Genomic DNA, 19,799 nt, shown 5'->3' on the forward strand with positions numbered 1-19,799 from the left:
GGAGATGGAGTTACCTGACAAGGGTTCTAGGAACTGAACTCAGGTCCTAAGGAAGAGCAGAGTTATTGACCTCTGAGCCGTCTCAGCCCCTGCTTGCTTTCTTATACTTGAAGTTCCTTTTTTTTTTTTTTTTTTTCCGAGCTGGGGACCCGAACTCAGGGCCTTGCGCTTCCTAGGCAAGCGCTCTACCACTGAGCTAAATCCCCAACCCCATACTTGAAGTTCTTTATATGGTCTGATAACTCTTTTTACATCCCTGGTAACATATATTGTATAAAATCATCAGACATATGACAGACATCACCTCATCTGCAATTGTTCACTAATAGTTATGCAAATGTTTTTAACTGTGATAAAGTCCAATTATTATTACTATATTTATCTATTTGGAGCACTGGAGATCAGATTATGTAAAGCACTGGGGAGGCAGAGGCAATTGGATCTCAGAGTTCAAGGCTAGGACAGCACAGGGAGATCCTGTCTCAAAAGAGAGGGAGAGAAGGAGACAGAGGGAGGGAGGGAGGGAGGGAGGGAGGGAGGGAGGGAGAGGGGGAGAGGAGGAGAGGAAGAGAGTAAGGGGGGAGAGGAAGAGAGAGGGAGGGAGGGAGAGGGGGAGAGGAAGAGAGGGAGGAAGGGAGGAAGAGGGGGAGAGGGAGAGAGAGAAAGAGACAGGGGTGGGGGAGAAAGAGAATTTGGTCATCTACAGCACTTCTCAGCAAAGTCTGACTGTGAACTAAATACAGCTAATTCTATGAAGACCACAGACACCTGACAGAGGGCCACTACTTCCTAAAAATGTTAGGATGTCTTATTCTATAGTGGCCCAGAGTTACTTTGATATTTCATCTATCTAACTTCAGAAGACTGTTTAAAATGACTTTACAGGGGCTAGAGAGAGCTCAGTACTTTAGAGCACTGACTGCTCTTCTAGGAAACTCGTGACCATCTATAACTCCAGGGGATCCAATACCCTCTCCTGACCTCTGCAGGCACTGCACACACACACTGCATAGACATTTATGCAGGCAAAACACCCATGCATACAAAACAGAAAGGGGAGAGTTGTCTTCATAAGAATGCCGAGAAATACATTGCATAATTACTTGTCTGCCACAGAAATAGCCACGGGACTTTGGGAAACAATGGCTGCTTTCAGTGGAGAGCAGGCAGAAAAATGTTAATTTTTTTACCAACATTTTGGAGATTAAACATCCATCTAATGTAGCATTTTATATTTAGCAGGTGTGTTTCCCATGAGACAAAAAGTCACTAACTTGGTAAAGTGCTTCATCGGCAAACAGCTTTGGTAAGACCAAAACACCTACCAAAGGGAAAGAGAGGAGTGTCCCGCCTCCCCCGCATTCAGTCGCCCGTAAGGGCTGCCTGTCAGTGACACGCACGTCTATGTCCTCAGAGCATGGCAATGCTCTGTAGCCCTCAGCCTGCCACTCATTTGCAACGTGCCGCTTCACAGAGAATCATGTGCATGTCAGGACCTTTGCCAGGTATATATTTAAAGTGGGAAGGAGCAGAGGCGGGTTTTATCCTGGAAGCTTCACAGCTTCCGGGTTGGTGCATCACAGTACGGCACATTTTCTGTAAGAAGATCTTTCCTGGGAACCAGTTCTAAAAGGAACAGAGAGAGGAGTGGTTAAGACATTAGAACTCCAGTCACTACTGATCCTTAAACTAGACCCAGGAGCCAGCACATCCACTTCCCCAACAAGTTCTAACTGAGAGCTGTCTAATTTGGGATGCGTGAAGATAACCCTTCTTGAGACATTTAATTTCAGTTGATATCTGAGGTGAAATCTTTGACTCTAATAAGACCCTCATTCATGTTACAAAAAACATACAGCCAAGTCCTTTATCATTAATTACACATGACTAACAAACAACTGAATGGAATTAAGCTAAAAACACATTAATGGCTATCTGCCAATTGCTAATTAAAAATGTCACCTACGAATGATTTTTAAGACAGGATCTCATGTAGCTCTGGCTAGCCTTGAATTTTCCAGGTAGCATCCACCTCCCAATGATGGGATTATAGGTGTATCACACCATGCCTGGCTACTTGAAAATTTTTATAGAAAGCAAGCCATCACTATCGTAATTTAGACAGTCCACGTTTACAGAATGGTTCCCCACCCATAACGTCCCTTCTCCCTTCCTCTCTTCTTTCTTGTTTTGGTGCAGGGGACCAAACCCAGGACCTCACACACTGTGGAGTATGTACTCTATCACTGAGCTATATGCTCTCCCCTAGAACAATAGTTCCTCACTGAAAGAGTCTTCAGATATACCACTGAGGGAATGCTACCGAAAATTTACTGGGCAGGAGCCAAGGATGCTGACTGTGGTATGAACGACAGTCTTGAGGCAGAGAGGAGCCTTCATGGCAGTGACAGCAGTGTCCCCACTGAGACACACAGTGACAGCAGTGTCCCCAACTGCTGACTCCTAAGCAAGACAGTTTGAGAGAGTCAAGATAAAATTCTTAAAATACAGAATTTGGGGCCCTCGGAGATCATTCATTGGTTAAAGTGCTCACTAGGAAGACGAGGTTTATCAGGGAACTGCGTGCTTAACCAAGAAACCCTGCTTCAAGGAAGAAAAAGAAGGAGGACAATTCCCACTATAAGGTTCAGGGGTGCACATGCACATGTGCCCACAAACATGTAAAAATTAAGAAGGAAAAAAGAGGACAAAATTGCCCACATCTGCTGGTGCCTGCCTATAACCCCAGGAATCACAGACAAGACAGTGAGATCTGCATTCAAGGCTGCCTGCAGTACCTAGCATGACCATGGCAGGTCTAAGTGACCGTGAGACCCTGTCTCAAAGGTCCTAGGTTCAATAGTCAACACTGAAAAAAACAAAAAGAAAAAACAATCCCCCTTTCTTGGGAAGAGCAGGACCCAGCTAGGCCATCCTCAGAGGCTCAGTGTGGTGGCCCACACTTGTAATCTTAACAGTTCGGAGGACAAGACGGGAGGATCACCATAACTCTGAGTACAGTTTGAGCTACAATGAGTTCCAGACAAACCTAGTTAAACCTGACTCAACAGAAGCAGGGTGGAGGTGTGGCTGGGTTAGTAAAGTGCCGGCCTACATGCACAAGGAGCTCCTTCAGCCTAGCTGGTGTGGTGGTATAGACGTCTAACCCTGGCGCTCAGGGTAGAGAAAAGAGAATCACAAGTCAAGGTCATCCTCAACTACACACTGAGTTTAGGCCAGCCTGGGCTACATGAAATTCTGTGTCAAACAAGAGAGCAAATGCCACCCCTGCTACACACACACACACACACAACCACTGCCTACAATCTTTAGATGTAGTTATGAAAGACAAGCAACTGGGTCACACTCAGGAAACTCAGTAGCACCCTGGACCACAGGGGAAAGGGTTTCCTCCTACAAGAAAGGGCCTTATTAGCTGGGTGGTGGCGGCGTGCACGCCTTTAGTCCCAGAGTTCTGGAGGCAGAGGCAGGCAAATCTGAGAGGCCAGCCTGGTCTACAGGGTGAGTTCCAGAACAGCCAGGGTTATACAGAGAAATCCTGTCCCGAAAACAAATAAACAAAAACAGAAACAAAAGGCCTTGTTAGGATGAAAGAAATACATTTAAACAAGGGTATTACATTAATACCCTAGTTCTGATAATTAAGCTGTGGTTAAGGACTGTCCTTTATATTCAAGGAGCAGACTCAGGGGACTGAGCCTGATGGCTCACACCTTTATCCCCAGTGCTCAGAAGACAGACAGGGAGGTAGAGCTGAGTTTGAGGCTAGCCTGGTCTACATAGCAAGTTCCAGGACAGCCAGAGCTATACAGTGAAACCTTGTCTCGAAAGAACGAAAACAAACAAACAAAGCCAGGCAGCAGTGCTGTATGCTTTTAACCTCAGCACTTGGGATGCAGGCAGATCTCTGAGTTTGAGGCCAGCCTGATCTACAGAGTGCGTTTCAGAGCAGCCAGGGTGTCAAACAAAACAAAACAAAACAAAACAAAACAAAACAAAACACCTGGAAATCTGGCCTCAAAATAAAACAAAAACCAGACAATACAACAAAAATACATGCATACTGAAGTATCTTTTGAAGATTTATCTTTATCTGTGTACATGAATTATGTCTGTGTTGTGCATGTGCATGTGTATGGTGCCTCAGGAGGCCAGAAGAGCAGTCAGACTCCCAAAAGCTAAGTGACAAGTGAGGGCGAGCCATCCAATGTGAGCCATGGGAACTGAGCTTCCGTCCTCCGCAAGAGCAGCCGTCTCGTCACCCCGCACCCTCGTTTTAAGGAACCTGCAGACCTTAGCAAGGTCTGGGGTGGGGGTGGGGAGGATCAGGAGCCAAGTTCAGCACGTCTACCTGAGACCCTGTCTAAGACACTAAAATAAAAAAATGTCAACAAGAACACCATCAAAAAACTCAATCTAGACGTTAACTGAAATTTCTATTTAATAAAGAGGTTGATGAGATGTCTCAGTGGGTAAGGACACTTGTCACCAAGCCTGACACCTGAATTGGATCCCTGGGACCCACATGGTAGAAGGAAGGCTGTCATCTGATCTCATGTGCACATCATGACAAGGCACATAAACACATAAACACCCTACTGCGCACATACAATAATGCGCCATGATGAACCTGGCTCGTGAAATGAGAAAGCCTCTGCTTATTTCTGACTTGTAATTATTTTTAACCGGCTCTTTGGTGCTTCCATCCAAGTAAGGGACAGTGTTGGTTTTCCTTAGTAACGGCGGTAATAATTCATTTCACTTATCAAACATATGTGTCTATTTTATGCTGGACATCACATCAAGAAACGAGATAAAGGGGTTGGGGTAGAGCGCTTTAGCTCAGTGGTAGAGCGCTTTAGCCTGGTAGAGTGCAAGGCCCTGGGTTCGGGTCCCCAGCTCCGGAAAAAAAAAAAAAAAAAAAAAAAAAAAAAAAAAGAAACGAGATAAAGGTAAACAGGAACAATTCTTTGGCAAGCCAGACATAGTAGTGTACACCTTTAAATCCAGCACTCAGGAGGTAGAGGCAGGTGGATCTCTGTGAGTTCAGGGCCAGCCTGGTCTATAGGGCAAATCCAGAGCAGCCAGAGTTGCATAGTAGAGAGCCCTGTCTCAAAACACTCTATAACATAAGGATTCACACATGTTTTTTTATAGTGAAAATACAAGAATCTGAGCTATTAATTGAAGAATAAATTACTAAACCTATCAATATTACTTAAGATTATGCTCAGCTTTGAATAACCAGAAGTCCACCAAACAATGGTTTAATAAAAGAATTTACAGTTCAGGGCCAGCCTGGTCTACAGAGTGAGTTCCAGGACAGCCAGAGCTATTACACAGAGAAACCAAAAATAAAAATTTATATAAGTGGGGAGAGACTTAGTTTTCTTCTCTTTTGAAGCATGGAGGTCTGAGCTAGTACAAGTCCTCGGTGCTGCTGAGAACCTAGGCTCTTCTCTCCCTGTCTGTGCACTAGGTGAACAGCAGTCTGCCTTCCCTTCAGCCTCTGCCACATTTGCTCGGCAGGCAGGAAGGGCAAAGGGCAGAAGGGGAGCCCCACCCAGCCCACTCCTTTTCAACAAAACAATGGCTTCAGTGGAAATAACACAAAGTAGGTAGGTGCTTCTAAAAGACGCCAGAGCATCTGGGAAGTCACATTGTATCTTCCTGACGTCCCTCTCTGGACAGAACACTCTCATATACTAAATCTGTCCCCAAAGCCTCAAGGACTCACGAGGCTCTGGTTAGTGGGCTGGCCGGCTCTACCCATTGGCTCACACGGTAAACACTGACCCCACTTCAGTTAGACATAAACGACGGGATGGAGAATAAAAACATGAGATTGGGACTCATGGCAGTGGCCGGGCCACACAGAAAATCCTCATCTCGGAGATAGGAAAAGATAACAACTACTTGGTAATGGAATAACTCCTCAGCCTGCCAATTTGGCACTACCAAATCTAGTTTCAATAGGCTCAAATCCCCTCTGACGCACTCCACCACACAGAATCCAGCGCTAGCCTCTGAGCCACTTCCTGTCCTGGGGGGATGGCGATTTTGGGGAAGATGGACTTTTTGGGGGGCTTCAGAAGATTTCACAGCCCACTTCCTGCTCATCTGAGCTCAGGAGACCAGAGACGGCTTCAAGAGTAGAAGTAAACTAGACAAGCCTGGGTTTCTTAGCAATATAACCTGCCCCAAAACTATAAACTTCAAGTCTGTTTCCAGTTGTTTCCGGAAACAAGAAGCCACAGGCAAGCATCTTGACCTGATTTTAAGCACTAAAGACAGTCATCTTTTAGTAATGGCCTCTGCGATTTTCACGAGAGGGTCCATTTAACGTTTGTGGCGTTCACGTACTTTACTATCAGAGAACGCGAGGTGCACCTGTCCCAACCAGAAAGCAGCTCAAAAGCAGAGAAACTAACGAAGGGAAGTGGTGTGCAGGATGTGAAACTCTCAGAGCACGAACTGTCATGGTCGTGGAGCAGATTTCAGCTCAGACGCCATGATGGGCGTACCATTCGGGTCATAGGCAGCGGCGTCAGCCACAACAAACGCAAGGACTTCATCCATCAAAGTCCACAGCTCTGGGAAAGTCCCTAAATAAGGCGTGTCAACCCAGGATGTGGGTTTTTTTTGTCTTGTTTTGTTTTGTTTTTGATTTTTGGTGTTTTGTTTGTTTTGCTTCAAAGCCCACCCTGAGAAAAGCCGGGGACTGAACACCCGGTGTAGCTGCCAGCCAGCTAATGAAGTCTTTTTACTGTCTTTTTTTTTTTTTTTTTTTTTTTTTAGCTGGGGACCGAACCCAGGGCCTTGCGCTTGTTTGGCAAGGGCTCTACCCCTGGGCTAAATCCCCAACCCCTGTCTTTTTACTGTCTTAACCTGTGTTCAAGTGGTCTTCTCTGAAGGATGCTTGACAACAGCTCCTCGTTCAGAGACCCTCTTATTTGGAAGTCATGGCGGACTTAGAAGATGCCAGCGCTGACAGACAAGTCCCCTATCAGAAAAGCACTGGTTGAGAAGTCCAGACTTCTGCAGCCTCCAAAATAAGTTCCTGTCTCCAAGCCTCCAGGCTGTGGAAAACACTTATCACCATGGCTACAGCCAAAGCAGCTGTCTGTTGGTCACGTTAACCTTCAGTCTTCAACACTGTTAAGTGGTATTAAGAATCTCCTAAATTGGCTGCTATTGTTTCTACCTTACCACAAAGTTACAGCCCTCCATTATCTTACAAAGACTCCTGGCTATGAAGCTGTACAAGTTCTGACCAGGAAGTTACAGCCGTGAGGAAAACTCAGTTGTGAGTCTCTGGGATTGGACTAGATACTAATCACAGCTGCTAAGTCCTAGTGATAGCCCCCTGACTGGGCTAGAATGAGAAGAATGCCTCTAAGATTTCACTCCAAGCAGCCAGCTCCAAAACAAAGGGACCAATCTTGAAAGTCATCTTAAACAATCAGGTGAGGCTTGCAGATCTGCTACAAGTTGCCCAGGAAACTGATGGGTTTTCTGTAAGTGATTTCAAGAAACAGGAGATACTAGACCGGGCCTGTTAGCACAACACGCCTTTAATTCCAACACAGAGCAGGCAGATTCTTGGAATTTGAGACCAGTCTGGTCTACATAACAAGTTCTAGAACAGCCAGTGCTACACAGAGAGACCCTATCTTGAAAATAAATAAATAAAAACAAAACGACAATAAGAAGAAGGAATGTGAGATGCTGCCTTCCTGTAGAGGGAGAGGAGGAGGATATGCTAATTCTACACCAGGAGAAACTCATGAAGACAAAATCAAAGCCTAGCCTTGTGCAGTGGGGCTGCACAGCAGCCGCAAAGGCGCAGAGGCTTGAGTTCCTGTTCGTTTGGAGTGAGAGTAATTAGAGGTCCTTTGCGTGGTCCGGTCATCTAGTCTGCTGTGGAAGCCCATCCCCCATCATCTAGTCTGCTGTGGAAGCCCATCCCCCATCATCTAGTCTGCTGTGGAAGCCCGTCCCGCAGTGGGAGGAGGGTGTGCCGACTGCTCTTAAAACGCACAAATCCAACTTTAGTAGGTAACCAAAAGCTACCTTTTAGAACAAAGCATGGAAGCGTCCATCCATGACCTTGCTTGATATTTAAAGCTTCTACAACAGGATCTAAAAGTACCCACCATAAAAGAAAAATGGGCCAACCAGACCATATTAAAATAAGGAACTCCTCAAAGAGAAAAGCCACAAGTACAAGGTCCTTAGAACACACATATCCAACAAAAGGTTTGTATTTAGAACACACAAGAATTCCTTTAAGTCAATAAAAAACAAAAAGGCAAAACTCCTCTAGACAAGTAGACAGAAGGCTTTAATAGGTACTTTGTAAAGAGAATATTCTGTGCTACACTAACTGGGTGTTCATGCTTTCTTAGTTAACAGACAAATACTAAGGGGCCTGTGAGATGGCTCAGTGCATAAAGGTGCGTGACACCAAACCTGGCATCCCAAATTGAATCTCTTATACCCATGTTAAAGACTATCCTCTGACCTCCTCTTGTATGTATTATGTAGGTGCATGTGTCACACACACACACACACACACACACACACACCAAGTTGCAACCTGCAATGAGATTTTTACTAACACTCCATAGGAGTCCTGAGACAACAGATTCTTAAGTACATTTCCTATAATTGCAACTCTTCTAACTAAAATAACTAATTAAAGAATAAAAAGTAAAGGAATAGGCTAAGTCTGGGTTGATAATAAATGATGCCAGAAAAGTTAATAAATATAATTATATAAAAATGTTTGGCTGGGAGCTGGAGAGATGGCTGAGGTTAAGAACACTGGCTGCTCTTCCAGAGGTTCTGAGTTCAGTTCCCAGCAAACACATGGTGGCTCACAACCATTTAGAGTGAGATCTGGTGCTCTCTTCTGGCCTGTAGGTGTACATGCAGGCAAAACACTGTATACAGAATAAATAAATCTTTTTTAAAAAATGGGGCTGGAGGGTTGGGGATTTGGCTCAGCGGTAGAGCGCTTGCCTAGCAACCACAAGGCCCTGGGTTGGGTCCCCAGCTCCGGAAAAAAAAAAAAAAAAAAAAAAAAAAAATGGGGCTGGAGAGATGGCTCAGTGGGTCCTGAATTCAAAGCCCAGAAACCACATGGTGGCTCACAACCATCTGTAATGAGATCTGATGCCCTCTTCTGGTGTGTCTGAAGACAGCTATAGTGTACTTAACATATAATAAATAAATAAATCGTTTTTTAAAAATGGTTGACTGGAAGTGGTCATGTACCCCTTTAATTCCAGCACTTAGTAGGAAGAGCAGGCAAATCTCTGTGAGTTCAAGGCCATCCTGATCTACAGAGCAAGTTTCACACAGCCAGGGCTACACAAAGAAACCCTGTCTTGAAAAAAAAAAAAAAAAAAAACAGGGGTTGGGGATTTGGCTCAGTGGTAGAGCGCTTGCCTAGGAAGCGCAAGGTCCTGGGTTCGGTCCCCAGCCCCGGAAAAAAAAAAAAAACAAACAAAACCCAACAAAAATAAACTTAAAAATAAAAAAAAGAGGGAGCCAAGGAAATGGCTCAGCTAGTTAAAAATAAAAAAAAATTAAAAAATTTAAAAAAAAAAAGAAAAAAAAAACGCTTGGCTTGTAAGCATGAGAATTTCTTTAATCCTTGGTGTCAACTTAAATAGTAATGCCAATGTGGTGTGTGTGGTCACACCTTTAATCCCAGCACTCAGAGAAGCCAGCCTGATTTACACAGTAAGCTCTAAGACAGTTTGGGCTACATAGTGAAACCTTTTCTCAAAAAAAACCAAAAAACCGGGCTGGAGAGATGGCTCAGTGGTTAAGAGCACTGACTGCTCTTCCAGAGGTCCTGAGTTCAAATCCCAGCAACCACATGGTGGCTCACAACCATCTGTAATGGGATCTGATGCCCTCTTCTGGTGTTTCTGAAGGCAGCTACAGTATACCAGTGTACTCATATACAATAAATAAATCTTTCAAAAAAAAAAAAACCTTAAAAAGTTAATAATAATAACTAGACTCAAGACAAAGGTACAGTAATTGTTCACTATTTTGAAACATGACAGTCAGCAGTCATTTTCTCCCACTTTACTTACGAAGCGTGTTGTGGTCAGTATGAATTCCTTGAATAACAGATGTTCTGAGCAATAATTCAACATCAGAACCTATTTTCAGCATCTGTTAAGAAAATCAAATAGAAAACAAAAAAAAAAAAAACAATCAGACAGAGTAACCTCTAAGATTAAGAGTGCTTTCGTGGGCTGGAGAGATTTCATTTTATGTATATGAGTACACTGGAGCTGTCTTCAGGCACAGCAGAAGAGGGCATCAGATCTCATTACAGATGGTTGCGAGCCACCATGTGGTTGCTGCGAATTGAACTCAGTGCTCTTAACCACTGAGCCATCTCTCCAGCCCCAGTTATGTTTTTAAATGTGTTGGGCACGGTGGCACTCACCTTTAGTCCCAGCACTCTAGAGGCAACGGCAGGCAATCCCAGTGAGTTCAAGGCCAGCCTTGTCTACATAGTGTTCCAAGGCAGCTAGAAGTACATAGTGAGACCCTGCCTCAAAAAAACAATACAAACAAAAAAGTATTTCTATCTTTTTATTCACTTGTATAAATGCTATTAAATATGGGAGATATGTGCTCACTTCAGCAGCACATATACTAAATATGGGAGATATTTCTCTCATTTGTATTTTCTCCTTTACTAAATCAATTCTTCACACCATAAGTATCCCCGCAAGTAATTTTATTTCCTTACTTCTTTTTCCCGGCAGTGCCTCAATATGTACCCCAGGCTGAGTCTCCAGCCTCACTTCCTGAGTGCTAGAAGGACACAATCACTCCGCCCTGCCCAGCTTTGCTTTGTGTCCCTTTTCCTAAGGGTCCTTCCCCACCTTTATACAACGTGAGACACAGAAAAGGCAGGATAAAGGCAACGTGTATTCACCAGGTTATGCGTGACACAGGAAAAGAGTTCATGTATACTTTCTCAGTGACCGTGTATTGAGCAGTAGGGGTTCGCAGCTAGTGTCACAAGAGCTTCTTCATCTCGATCAAGTAACCAAAATACTTATTATGGCTGTTTGCACCAACGCCATGATAGGAAAAATTTTTTAAATTTATTTATTTTCATTTCACGTGCATTGGTGTTTTGCCTGCATGTACGTCTGTGTGAGGGTGTCTGATCCCTGAGAACTGGAGTTAGACAGCTGAGAGCTGCCTTGGGAGTGCTGGGAATCGAACCAGGGAGGAGCAGTCAGCACTCTTAACCTGCTGAGACATCTCTCCAGCCCCAGGAAGATATTTTAAAGTCTACCTCTGATGAAAGAGCCGAAAATTCCCCTCTGAAGTGCTGCATCATGGGAATGCTAATGCTTGCTCCTGATCTTTAGTCCCTCGCCTCAAGTGAAGAAAGCATGTCCTGGCTTCTGCCAAGGTTCAGCTCCTCTGGACTTGACCAGGGCTGCTACTGCATTTTCTCCTCCCTTGTTACCTTTCAGGGCAGGAGACACCCCTGAGGAGGGGAGCCACAGCACACAAGCGCAGGTTGTTCACAGCTGTGGAGGCTCTCACCACAAAGTGATGGTTTTCCTTCACATAAGCCTCCATTCCCACGGTCCCCTCTTTACCACAAGCCAGCCGCATCACAATTGAAACTCATTACTGCACCTCTTTTATTTTCTCTGGAGATGTCTCGTTTTTATGTTTTTTGAATTCTTCGTTTATCTTTACTCTGGCTGCTAGAGAGAGAGAGAAATACATGTAATTAACATTTAGGATTCTTACATGTTCTTCAGTGTTGCTCATGATGAATCTCTACTTCCCACATAAAACAGAGTATGAGATATGTGTTACAGGCATGGTGTCACACTGCAGCAGCATGGTGTCACACGGCGACAGCAGCGCTTAGGAGGGCGAGATGGGAAGATGCAAGTTTGAGGCCAGCCAGGGCTATATGGTAAGTTCTGTCTAAAGAAGAAAGAAGGAAGGAAGGAAGGAAGGAAGGGAAGAAGGAAGGAAGGAAGGGAAGAAGGAAGGAAGGAAGGAAGGAAGGAAGGAAGGAAGGAAGGAAGGAAGGAAGGTCTCTCTTGCCCTCTTGCTCTTCCCCTCTTCCCCTTTGTCTCTTCTCTCCCCACTTCCCTTCCCCCTTCTCTCTACCAGTTCTACTCTTCTACTCCTTCTCCCCCACTCTGCCCCTCTTAACTCCCTTCCCCATGCCCTGAATAAACTCTATTATATACTAAAAAAAGAAAGAAAGAAAGAAAGGTATTATTAACCAAGTTGTTTCTGAGTGAATTTATGGAATCTATGGAAATAACTTAGTGTTCCAATACTTTGCTTTCTGACTTTTGTTTCCAAACTTTCCCTCTCCCTTTCCCTTGTCTTCTCCCTCTCTGCCTGCCTGCCTGCCTACCTGCCTGCCTGTCAGTCTGTCAAGACAGGGTCTCTCAACATAGCCCTGGCTGTCCTGAAACTCATTATGTAGACCAGGCTGTCCTTGAACCCATGGAGATCCTCCAGTCTTCTCCTGCTAGGATTAAAGGCCACCATGCCTGGCTTCTTTTCAACTTCATTTGTGTTCTTACAGAACTAACACTACCTGATTCTAATAAATCCAAACCCAGGTAAAATTTTTTCTCTAAATCTAAACATTCAAAGTAATGCCTTCTTCCTTTATTGGTTTTGAGATAGGGTCTCACTGGACGGCCCAGGCTGTTCTTGAACTTATGAACCCTCAGCTTTGAAAGTGCTGGGGTTGCATGCATGTGCCACCGCGTCCCACTAAAACGCTCTATGATGGTAAGGATCAGCACAGACAAGTGTGTAACCTATGTCTGCACACACACAGTAGATGTGTATTGTAGATTAGTACAGATTTTGATCCTGAGCACATTGGCTGACACAAAGGTGAGCGATAAGGTTGCTAGGTGTGGTGTTACATGCCTTTTGACTATGTACTAGTGCGGCAGAGGCAGGAGGTGCTCTGTGAGTTTGAGGCTAGCCTGGTCTACACGTTGAGTTCTAGGATCACAGAAAACCCTTTCAGGATCACATAGACCACTCATGCACGGCAGCTTAAAGTACTCTGACCAAATTGAGCTTGCCCTGTTGGGAGCCTTTAATGGAACAATCTGTATGAATTCCTTACTAAATATTCAACAAATGTTGGCTAAAGCAACAAAATATACCATGTCGACAGAAAAAACAAATTGCTATGGAAGCCTCCATCGGTGCTGATCTTCATCGGTATGTGAGGTGGTAAGAGTCTGGCCTTGGTGGAGGCTGGAGAGATGGGGTAGCTCCAGATCCATCATCCTCTTTGGGCTTCCCAGGTCACCAAGCACCCAAGGAGTGCACAGATAAGCAAGTAGGCAAAACACCCATGCACATTTTTAAAGAGAGTCTGCCTTCTGGGATCACACACTTAGTGTGACTATCCCTCGGTTCTACAGCTGGCTAATGTATTTGTCGGTTTTCTGATCTGCAAAGGTTGGGATTATAATTACCTCACAGACCTGAGAACTGTTAGGGGTTTGTGAAGTACAGGAAACTATTTCTACAGCAAGGGAGGGGCTGGAGGGCTCCTGCGGCTGCAGAGCACCCGAGTGTGGCTCCCAGCCCCGGTACCAGCTGACTCACAAGTGCTGGTGACTCCAGCTCCCAGGAAGCCTGTGCATCTGGCTTCTGTGGGCATGCCACACGCACAAGTAAAAATAATAAAAATCAACACTTAACAGAAATGACGAAATCTGATTTCCTTGGAATGCTTTACCCAGGGCCCTCTTAGGAAGGTTTGGAAATTCATGGTGGGTGGAAAGCAACAAGACTAATGCAGAGCCCGAGGTCTAGGGCTGTGACTTCCAGATGATCCTGAAACCACTTCAAACACAGAGATGCTGAGTCAGGAGTCATGCCGCCTCGCCATGCTGGGCTCTCTCACAGCTGCATGGACTGCTACACTTTCCCCGGGCACAAACAACACAGCAGCACCCGGCTCTACTGATGGGAAATCAGGTTATACAGCAGAGAAGTGGGACTAGGCAGAACCTTAAATCTGACCGGCCCCTTCCCTTTTCACGGATTCTATATGAAAACTTGATCTTTATACATAGTAAGCGTTCTCCCATAAGCATAACGTAAATGGATCTTTATGGAACGTCAGATTAAGGTCATTCCACAAAGTCAGAATACAAGAGCAGTCAGCTAAGAATGGATGTGCCCCAGGTGTGGGGACTCACACCTCAGATGGGAGGATCAGGAGTTCAAGGTCATCCTCCATAAAAGCAAGTTCAAAGCCAGCCCGGGATATTTTAAGATCCTGGCTCAGGTTGGCTGCCTGGTTCAATGGTAGAGAGCTTGCCTTGCATGTGTACGATGTAAGCTCAGTTCCGAGCTCTGCAAAATAAAATAAAATAAGACAACAACAACAACAAAAGCAGCGTGATCTGCTCTATAGGAGTGAAAGACATATTTACCTTCCAATGCCCTCTTATCGTTTTTAAAAACTTGTTGTCTGGTCCTGTGCAGTGTTTTAAAGAGCTGTAAAACCTATTAAGAAAAAGGAGAATTCCAGACTGAGGAGATGGCTCGGTACATAAAGGATATGTTTCATGATCATGAGGAGCTGAGCTGAGTGCAAATCCCTGAAATCCATATTAAAAAGCGACCATAGTGGCACAAACCCCTGATCTTTGTGTGCCTGTAGTAAGAGGACAGCAGGGACACTGGGGAGTCCCAGGAGCTCAAGGGCCAGCTAGCCTGGCATGGGCAAACAAGAGCCCCTGCCTCAAACAAGGGGAAAGGCAAGGACTAATACACACACACACACACACACACACACACACACACACACACGCTCACACACAAGTACACACGAGCGCACACATACACAGACACAAAAGATAAAAATAAAACAGATTTTGCAGTTGGGGATTTAGCTCAGTGGTAGAGCGCTTGCCTAGCAAGCGCAAGGCCCTGGGTTCGGTCCCCAGCTCCAAAAAAAAAAAAAAAAAAAAAAAAAAAACAGATTTTATGTGTAAGGAAAAAAAAATCACGCTTTACATAACATTTAGAATTACTATATTTAGAAACAGTAAACAGTATTCATTTTCTATTTGTTTCTGTGGCATGTGGCTTTTGTTGTTGTTGTCCATTTGTTTCTTGAGACATGGTTTTTCTGTGTAGCCCTGGCTGTCCTGCTTGGAACTCAGAGACCCTCCTGCCTCTACCTCCCAAGTGTTGGGATGAAAGGCCTGAGCCACCAACACCCAGCTTCTCTCTGTTTCTGAAAACTACTTCTCAGAATAGGCGGTCAAAGCCAGGGCTTGCAAAGTAACTTCCTAGCGTTACTTTTCTTTAAGTTAAAGAACAAAACAGTCTGACTGCTAACTAGAACTTGACACTACTCCCCGCAAGCCAAACCCAAACCAACAACAACAACAACAACAACAACAACAAAAGAGCAGCCAGGAAGTCGGATCAGTGCTTGGGAGCATTTACTGTTCTCTCGTGGGCGGCAGCTCTGTTCCTTGGAGCCCAGCATCCACCTCAAGTGGCTGTGGCCTCTGCAGGCATCTGCACTTGCACACACATGCCCACATGCACATGCACGCTGACGTATAATTTTTTTTTTTAAAAAGCAGCAGTTGGAGGTACAACCTAGTGATAGAGTTTGCATCCTAGCTCAGGTAAGGCCCTGGGCTCCATCTACAACTCATTAAAAAACTGTTTTATGAAACAAACAACAGTGAAAACAGCTAATCGTCTAAGCCGAGCGGTGGTTCGTATCTGCAAATCCAGTACTCGTGAGGTGGAGACAGGAAGATCGGCTCAGTGTCAGCCTCTGCTATGTGGTGAGTTCAAGGCCAACCTCGGCTTCCTGAGAGCCTGTCTCAACAACTCCCTCAAAACAAAACAAAAGCCTTAATGATCATCCTGACAAAAACCTAGTGTGGGAAGGGGCTGAATTCTGCCCGTCTGCATGGGTTTCTAGCTCTCTCTCAACTATTCCTTTCATCTCCTCTTGACTCCTCCACACATGATCAGGAACATATTCTACCCTAAGAGCCCGGGAAGATGTTTCAGATAGCTTAGGGGAAGCCTGAGTACGATTTCTGAAATGAGAAATGGAAGGAATGCCAAGACTTTTCAGCATCCTGAGTACGTGGGAGTGGGGCCGGGGACAGGGACGGGAGAGCACACAAGCCTGACATTTTGATAATACATGAAATTAGAAAGGAACAGCGGTGAGGACAGCTGAGAAACTGGAGGAGGGAATCGGAATGAACCTAAGACAGATATACATGTCTGAAAGTCTCGGAGTCGGAGAGGTAGCTCGGCGGTTAAGAGCACTTGTTCTTCTACTGGAGGATCTGGGTTCAATCCTCAGCACCCACGCGCCAGCTCATAACTGTCTGCAACTGCAGATCCAGGGGATCTGACATCCTCACACAGACATGAATGCAGGCAAAAAAAAAAACACCAATGCACATAAAATTAAAAAAAAAATAGAAAATCCACTTTAGATTTAGGGCTAGGGAGATGGCTCAGTGATTCTGCAAGAGTAAAGACCAGAGTTTGGATCCTCAGAACCCATGAAAATACAGGGCAGCACGCACACACACACACACACACACACACACACACACACACACACACGAGACTAGGTGTCTAGGCACACACCTGCAGACCCAGTAGTAATTCTTGTGGGTGAGGAGGGGGGACAACCATTAATACAAAACAGCACAGCTAATTTAAGACCATTATCCCAATATAAAGAAAATGGGGGCTGGAGAGATGGCTCTGAGGTTAAAGCACTGGTTGCTCTCACAGAAGACCGGTTCTTCCCATCAGCCACATGGCAGCTTGACAACTCCCTGTAACTTCAGTTCCAGGGAATCTGACTCCCTCTCCTGGCCTTGCTGAGTACCACACATGCACATAAAATAATAATAAATTATCTTAAAAGAAAATGTGATCTTTATTACAAGAATATTAAAACCAATATTACATTGAAGCGAATAAATAATATTTTTTACTTATTATTATTTTTTTTCCTTTTCTTTTTTTTTAGAGCTGGGGACCGAACCCAGGGCCTTGCGCTTGCTAGGCAAGTGCTCTACCACTGAGCTAAATCCCCAACCCCTTTACTTATTATTTATGCAGTGTTGGGCATGGAGGCCAGAGCCTTGAAAAGGCTAATCAAGGGCTTCAACTGTAAGTTAAAATACAACCAGACCTACTAAGAAACTTCTTTTCAGATGCAAAAAGTAGCTGGGTGTAGTGATTCAGTTATAATCCCAGCACTTAGCATGAAGATTGATGTGGATTGGAAGCCAGCGTGAGTTATGAGGTAAATCTGAGGCTAGCTCCTCCAAATTCTTAATCAAACTTCAGGTTTTATTTCGAGACAAGATCTATGTTGCCATGAACAAGTAGGCTCAGCAACGCTCCCTCTCCCCCTCTAGAGACTTTTGTGTTCCTCTAGGTAAGTTAAATCCTAGTTATAGGTTCACAAAACATGCTGTTTATTAATTTGAAGGACTTCTTACGATTTTATTAATTGTTTATAATCTTCCTACTGCGGGACTTCTTTATTAAGGCAAAGATGGTCGGTTTATGGTCACCAGTCACCTCTATTCACCACCTTTCATAGTCCAGGCATCCTCCTCATTCACTGTCCCATGTGGCTCTCACGCCCCTCCGCTCACCGCTCCTCGTGATCCTCTCCCTCCTCACTTACTGTCCCCCTTCTCCACTACCGTCCCGCGCAGTAGTCATCCTCACCACTCAGTCTCCTACATGGTTTTCACCCTCCTCCATTCACGGTCCATCGGGTCATCTCAATACCCTCGAAATCGTCACCCTCTACTACTCATCACCCCTGAAGGTTGTTACCCTCCTCCACTCTCAGCCCTCGGGGTCGCCTTCCTCCCTTGCCGGGGTCTTGAGCCTCAAGCATCCCTACACCCTCTTCCCGGGCCTGTCACCTTGGCTGGCTGACCCATGGCTGCCCACGCCGCTGACTCCGCCTCTGAATCCGCCCCCTCCTGGCAACCAATCACGGCTGGGGCACAGCCGGAGACGCTCCGTATAGCAACCAATCAGAATGCAGTATATCCTTCTTAGTCCGCCCTCCCCGCAGAAGGAAGGCCAGACGTTTGCTAAGCAAATCCAAGTATAAAACCGCGAGAAGCCGCGGAGCCAAATTATGGACAGGAAGACGGAAGTAACCGGGAAGCCATGTCTTTTAGGGGCAGAGTCCCTTCCGCCGCGCCTAGTGTGGCGCGCGCGCACAACGGTTATTAATGGGTGGCTTCGGAACCTGCTCGTTTTTATCTCATGTTTAAGGGCGTGGGTCGTCTCTTAAATGTCTTTATTTTAACGTTTCCCGGCTGAGACTGACTGCTTGGAAACGTGAGCAAACAAAAGCTAAATCCTAACAACTACAGTCCATACATATCAGAACGCTGACTCCTGAACGTTCTGTTTGTACATTCACTTAATTATTCCCCCAGAAGGTGCGGTCGAGTTGCCTGCTCAAATTCACACGCTTGATCCCAGAGTCTCCTCCCCTCTGCATTGTTGCCCTACTTATCTTGCCCCGTTCTTTGGTTTTGTTGAAGTAGGAAGTAATTTATTAGAAGCTTCATAGTAATAACCATAAAACATTTATATGCATTTTAACTTAGGACTTGCAGGCATGGATAAAAATTTCCACCTTGCTCCTATTTCACAACCGTTTGCCTTCAACATTACTGTAACATTTTAGGCTACTTTTAGGTAAAATTAGCTGTTTATTAAGATTAAGCTGGATGTGGTGGGACATACTTGCAAACCTAGTATCTGGGAGGTAAGGTCAAGAGCATCAGGAATTCAAGGACAGTCCCAGTCTAGACTATATGAGACTATGTCAATCAAAAAACAAAAAGAGAAAAAAGTCTGGTTTTGAGGCAGGGTGTCACTATAACCCTGTTTGGTATGGAACTTGCTATATAGATCAAGCTGGCCTCAAACAGAGATCTGCCTGCCTCTGGAGTGCTGGAATAAAAGTTGTCAACCACCAAACCTGTACCTTTCCTCAGGAATGCTTTCTACCTAGACTTGGCCCAGAACTCACAAGTTAGGCTGGACTGGCTGGCCTGGTCTCAGAGATCTTTCCATCTCTCTCTCTCCCCAAGGCCGGGATTACAAATGTGTAATACCATGCCTAGCAAGTCTTTATGAGGACAGAAGGATAATTGTCAATTTTAGAAATTGTTATTGATGGCTTTAGAGCTGGCACAAAGCATTAGAACACCACCGTTCTTTCCAGAAGACCTGGGATCAGTTCCCAACACCCATAGGGCAGCTAATGACTGTCTGAACTCCAGTCCTAGGGGATCATACACACACTCTGTCCTCCAAAGACACCACATGCATGTGGTGTAGATATATACCAGGTAAATGCATAAAAATAAAATATAAAAAAAAGTTAAGGTTCTAGATTTGCAGAAGAGCATTTAATATAAACAATCAAATCAAGGGCAGTAGCTATTGTCTTTTATACAAGGAACAATAAAGTAGATGATCTTGTGACATATTATGGTACCTTCTGGAGTAATTTTTTAAAATTATACTTTTGTACTATAGCCTAATTTCTTTTTTTTTTAAAGAATAGTTTATAGCAATAATTTCTAGCTAGAAAGTTGACCAAAACCCTTCTGTTACTTGAAAATACAGTTCCTTGGCTGGAGAGATGGGTCGGTGCTTAA

General features: G+C 44.8%; 1 protein-coding gene across 3 annotated transcripts; it reads right to left on the bottom strand.

Annotated features, from left to right (window-relative positions):
- Positions 1 to 1,165: 1,165 nt before the first annotated feature.
- Lyrm7 (LYR motif containing 7) lies at positions 1,166 to 18,107 on the bottom strand. Of its 3 annotated transcripts, XM_032913699.1 has the most exons (5): positions 18,036 to 18,107; positions 14,523 to 14,595; positions 11,716 to 11,783; positions 10,134 to 10,215; positions 1,166 to 1,626 (listed from the first exon to the last, which is right to left on the bottom strand). In XM_032913699.1, the coding sequence occupies exons 1-5, from the start codon at positions 18,051 to 18,053 to the stop codon at positions 1,556 to 1,558; spliced, it is 312 nt and encodes a 103-aa protein (XP_032769590.1). In that variant the 5' UTR covers positions 18,054 to 18,107; the 3' UTR covers positions 1,166 to 1,555. The 3 variants fall into 3 exon arrangements, 1 of the variants encoding a protein (XP_032769590.1); XR_004389111.1 differs by lacking the exons at positions 1,166 to 1,626; positions 10,134 to 10,215; positions 18,036 to 18,107 and adding an exon at positions 17,789 to 18,029 and having other exon boundaries at positions 11,744 to 11,786; XR_004389110.1 differs by lacking the exons at positions 1,166 to 1,626; positions 10,134 to 10,215; positions 18,036 to 18,107 and adding an exon at positions 17,833 to 18,029 and having other exon boundaries at positions 11,747 to 11,786.
- Between the last annotated feature and the right edge of the window lie 1,692 nt (positions 18,108 to 19,799).

The sequence above is a fragment of the Rattus rattus genome, chromosome 9, assembly GCF_011064425.1.
Source record: "Rattus rattus isolate New Zealand chromosome 9, Rrattus_CSIRO_v1, whole genome shotgun sequence".
Lineage (NCBI taxonomy): Eukaryota > Metazoa > Chordata > Mammalia > Rodentia > Muridae > Rattus > Rattus rattus.

What these genes read in the sequence shown, in the direction of transcription:
- Lyrm7 (XM_032913699.1), bottom strand. An exon ending in CTCCAGAGAAAATAAAAGAG is followed by an intron (nt 10,216 to 11,715) that starts GTGCAGTAATGA and finishes TTTTCTTAACAG; the next exon opens with ATGCTGAAAATAGGTTCTGA. An exon ending in TACTGACCACAACACGCTTC is followed by an intron (nt 1,627 to 10,133) that starts GTAAGTAAAGTG and finishes TGTTCCTTTTAG; the next exon opens with AACTGGTTCCCAGGAAAGAT.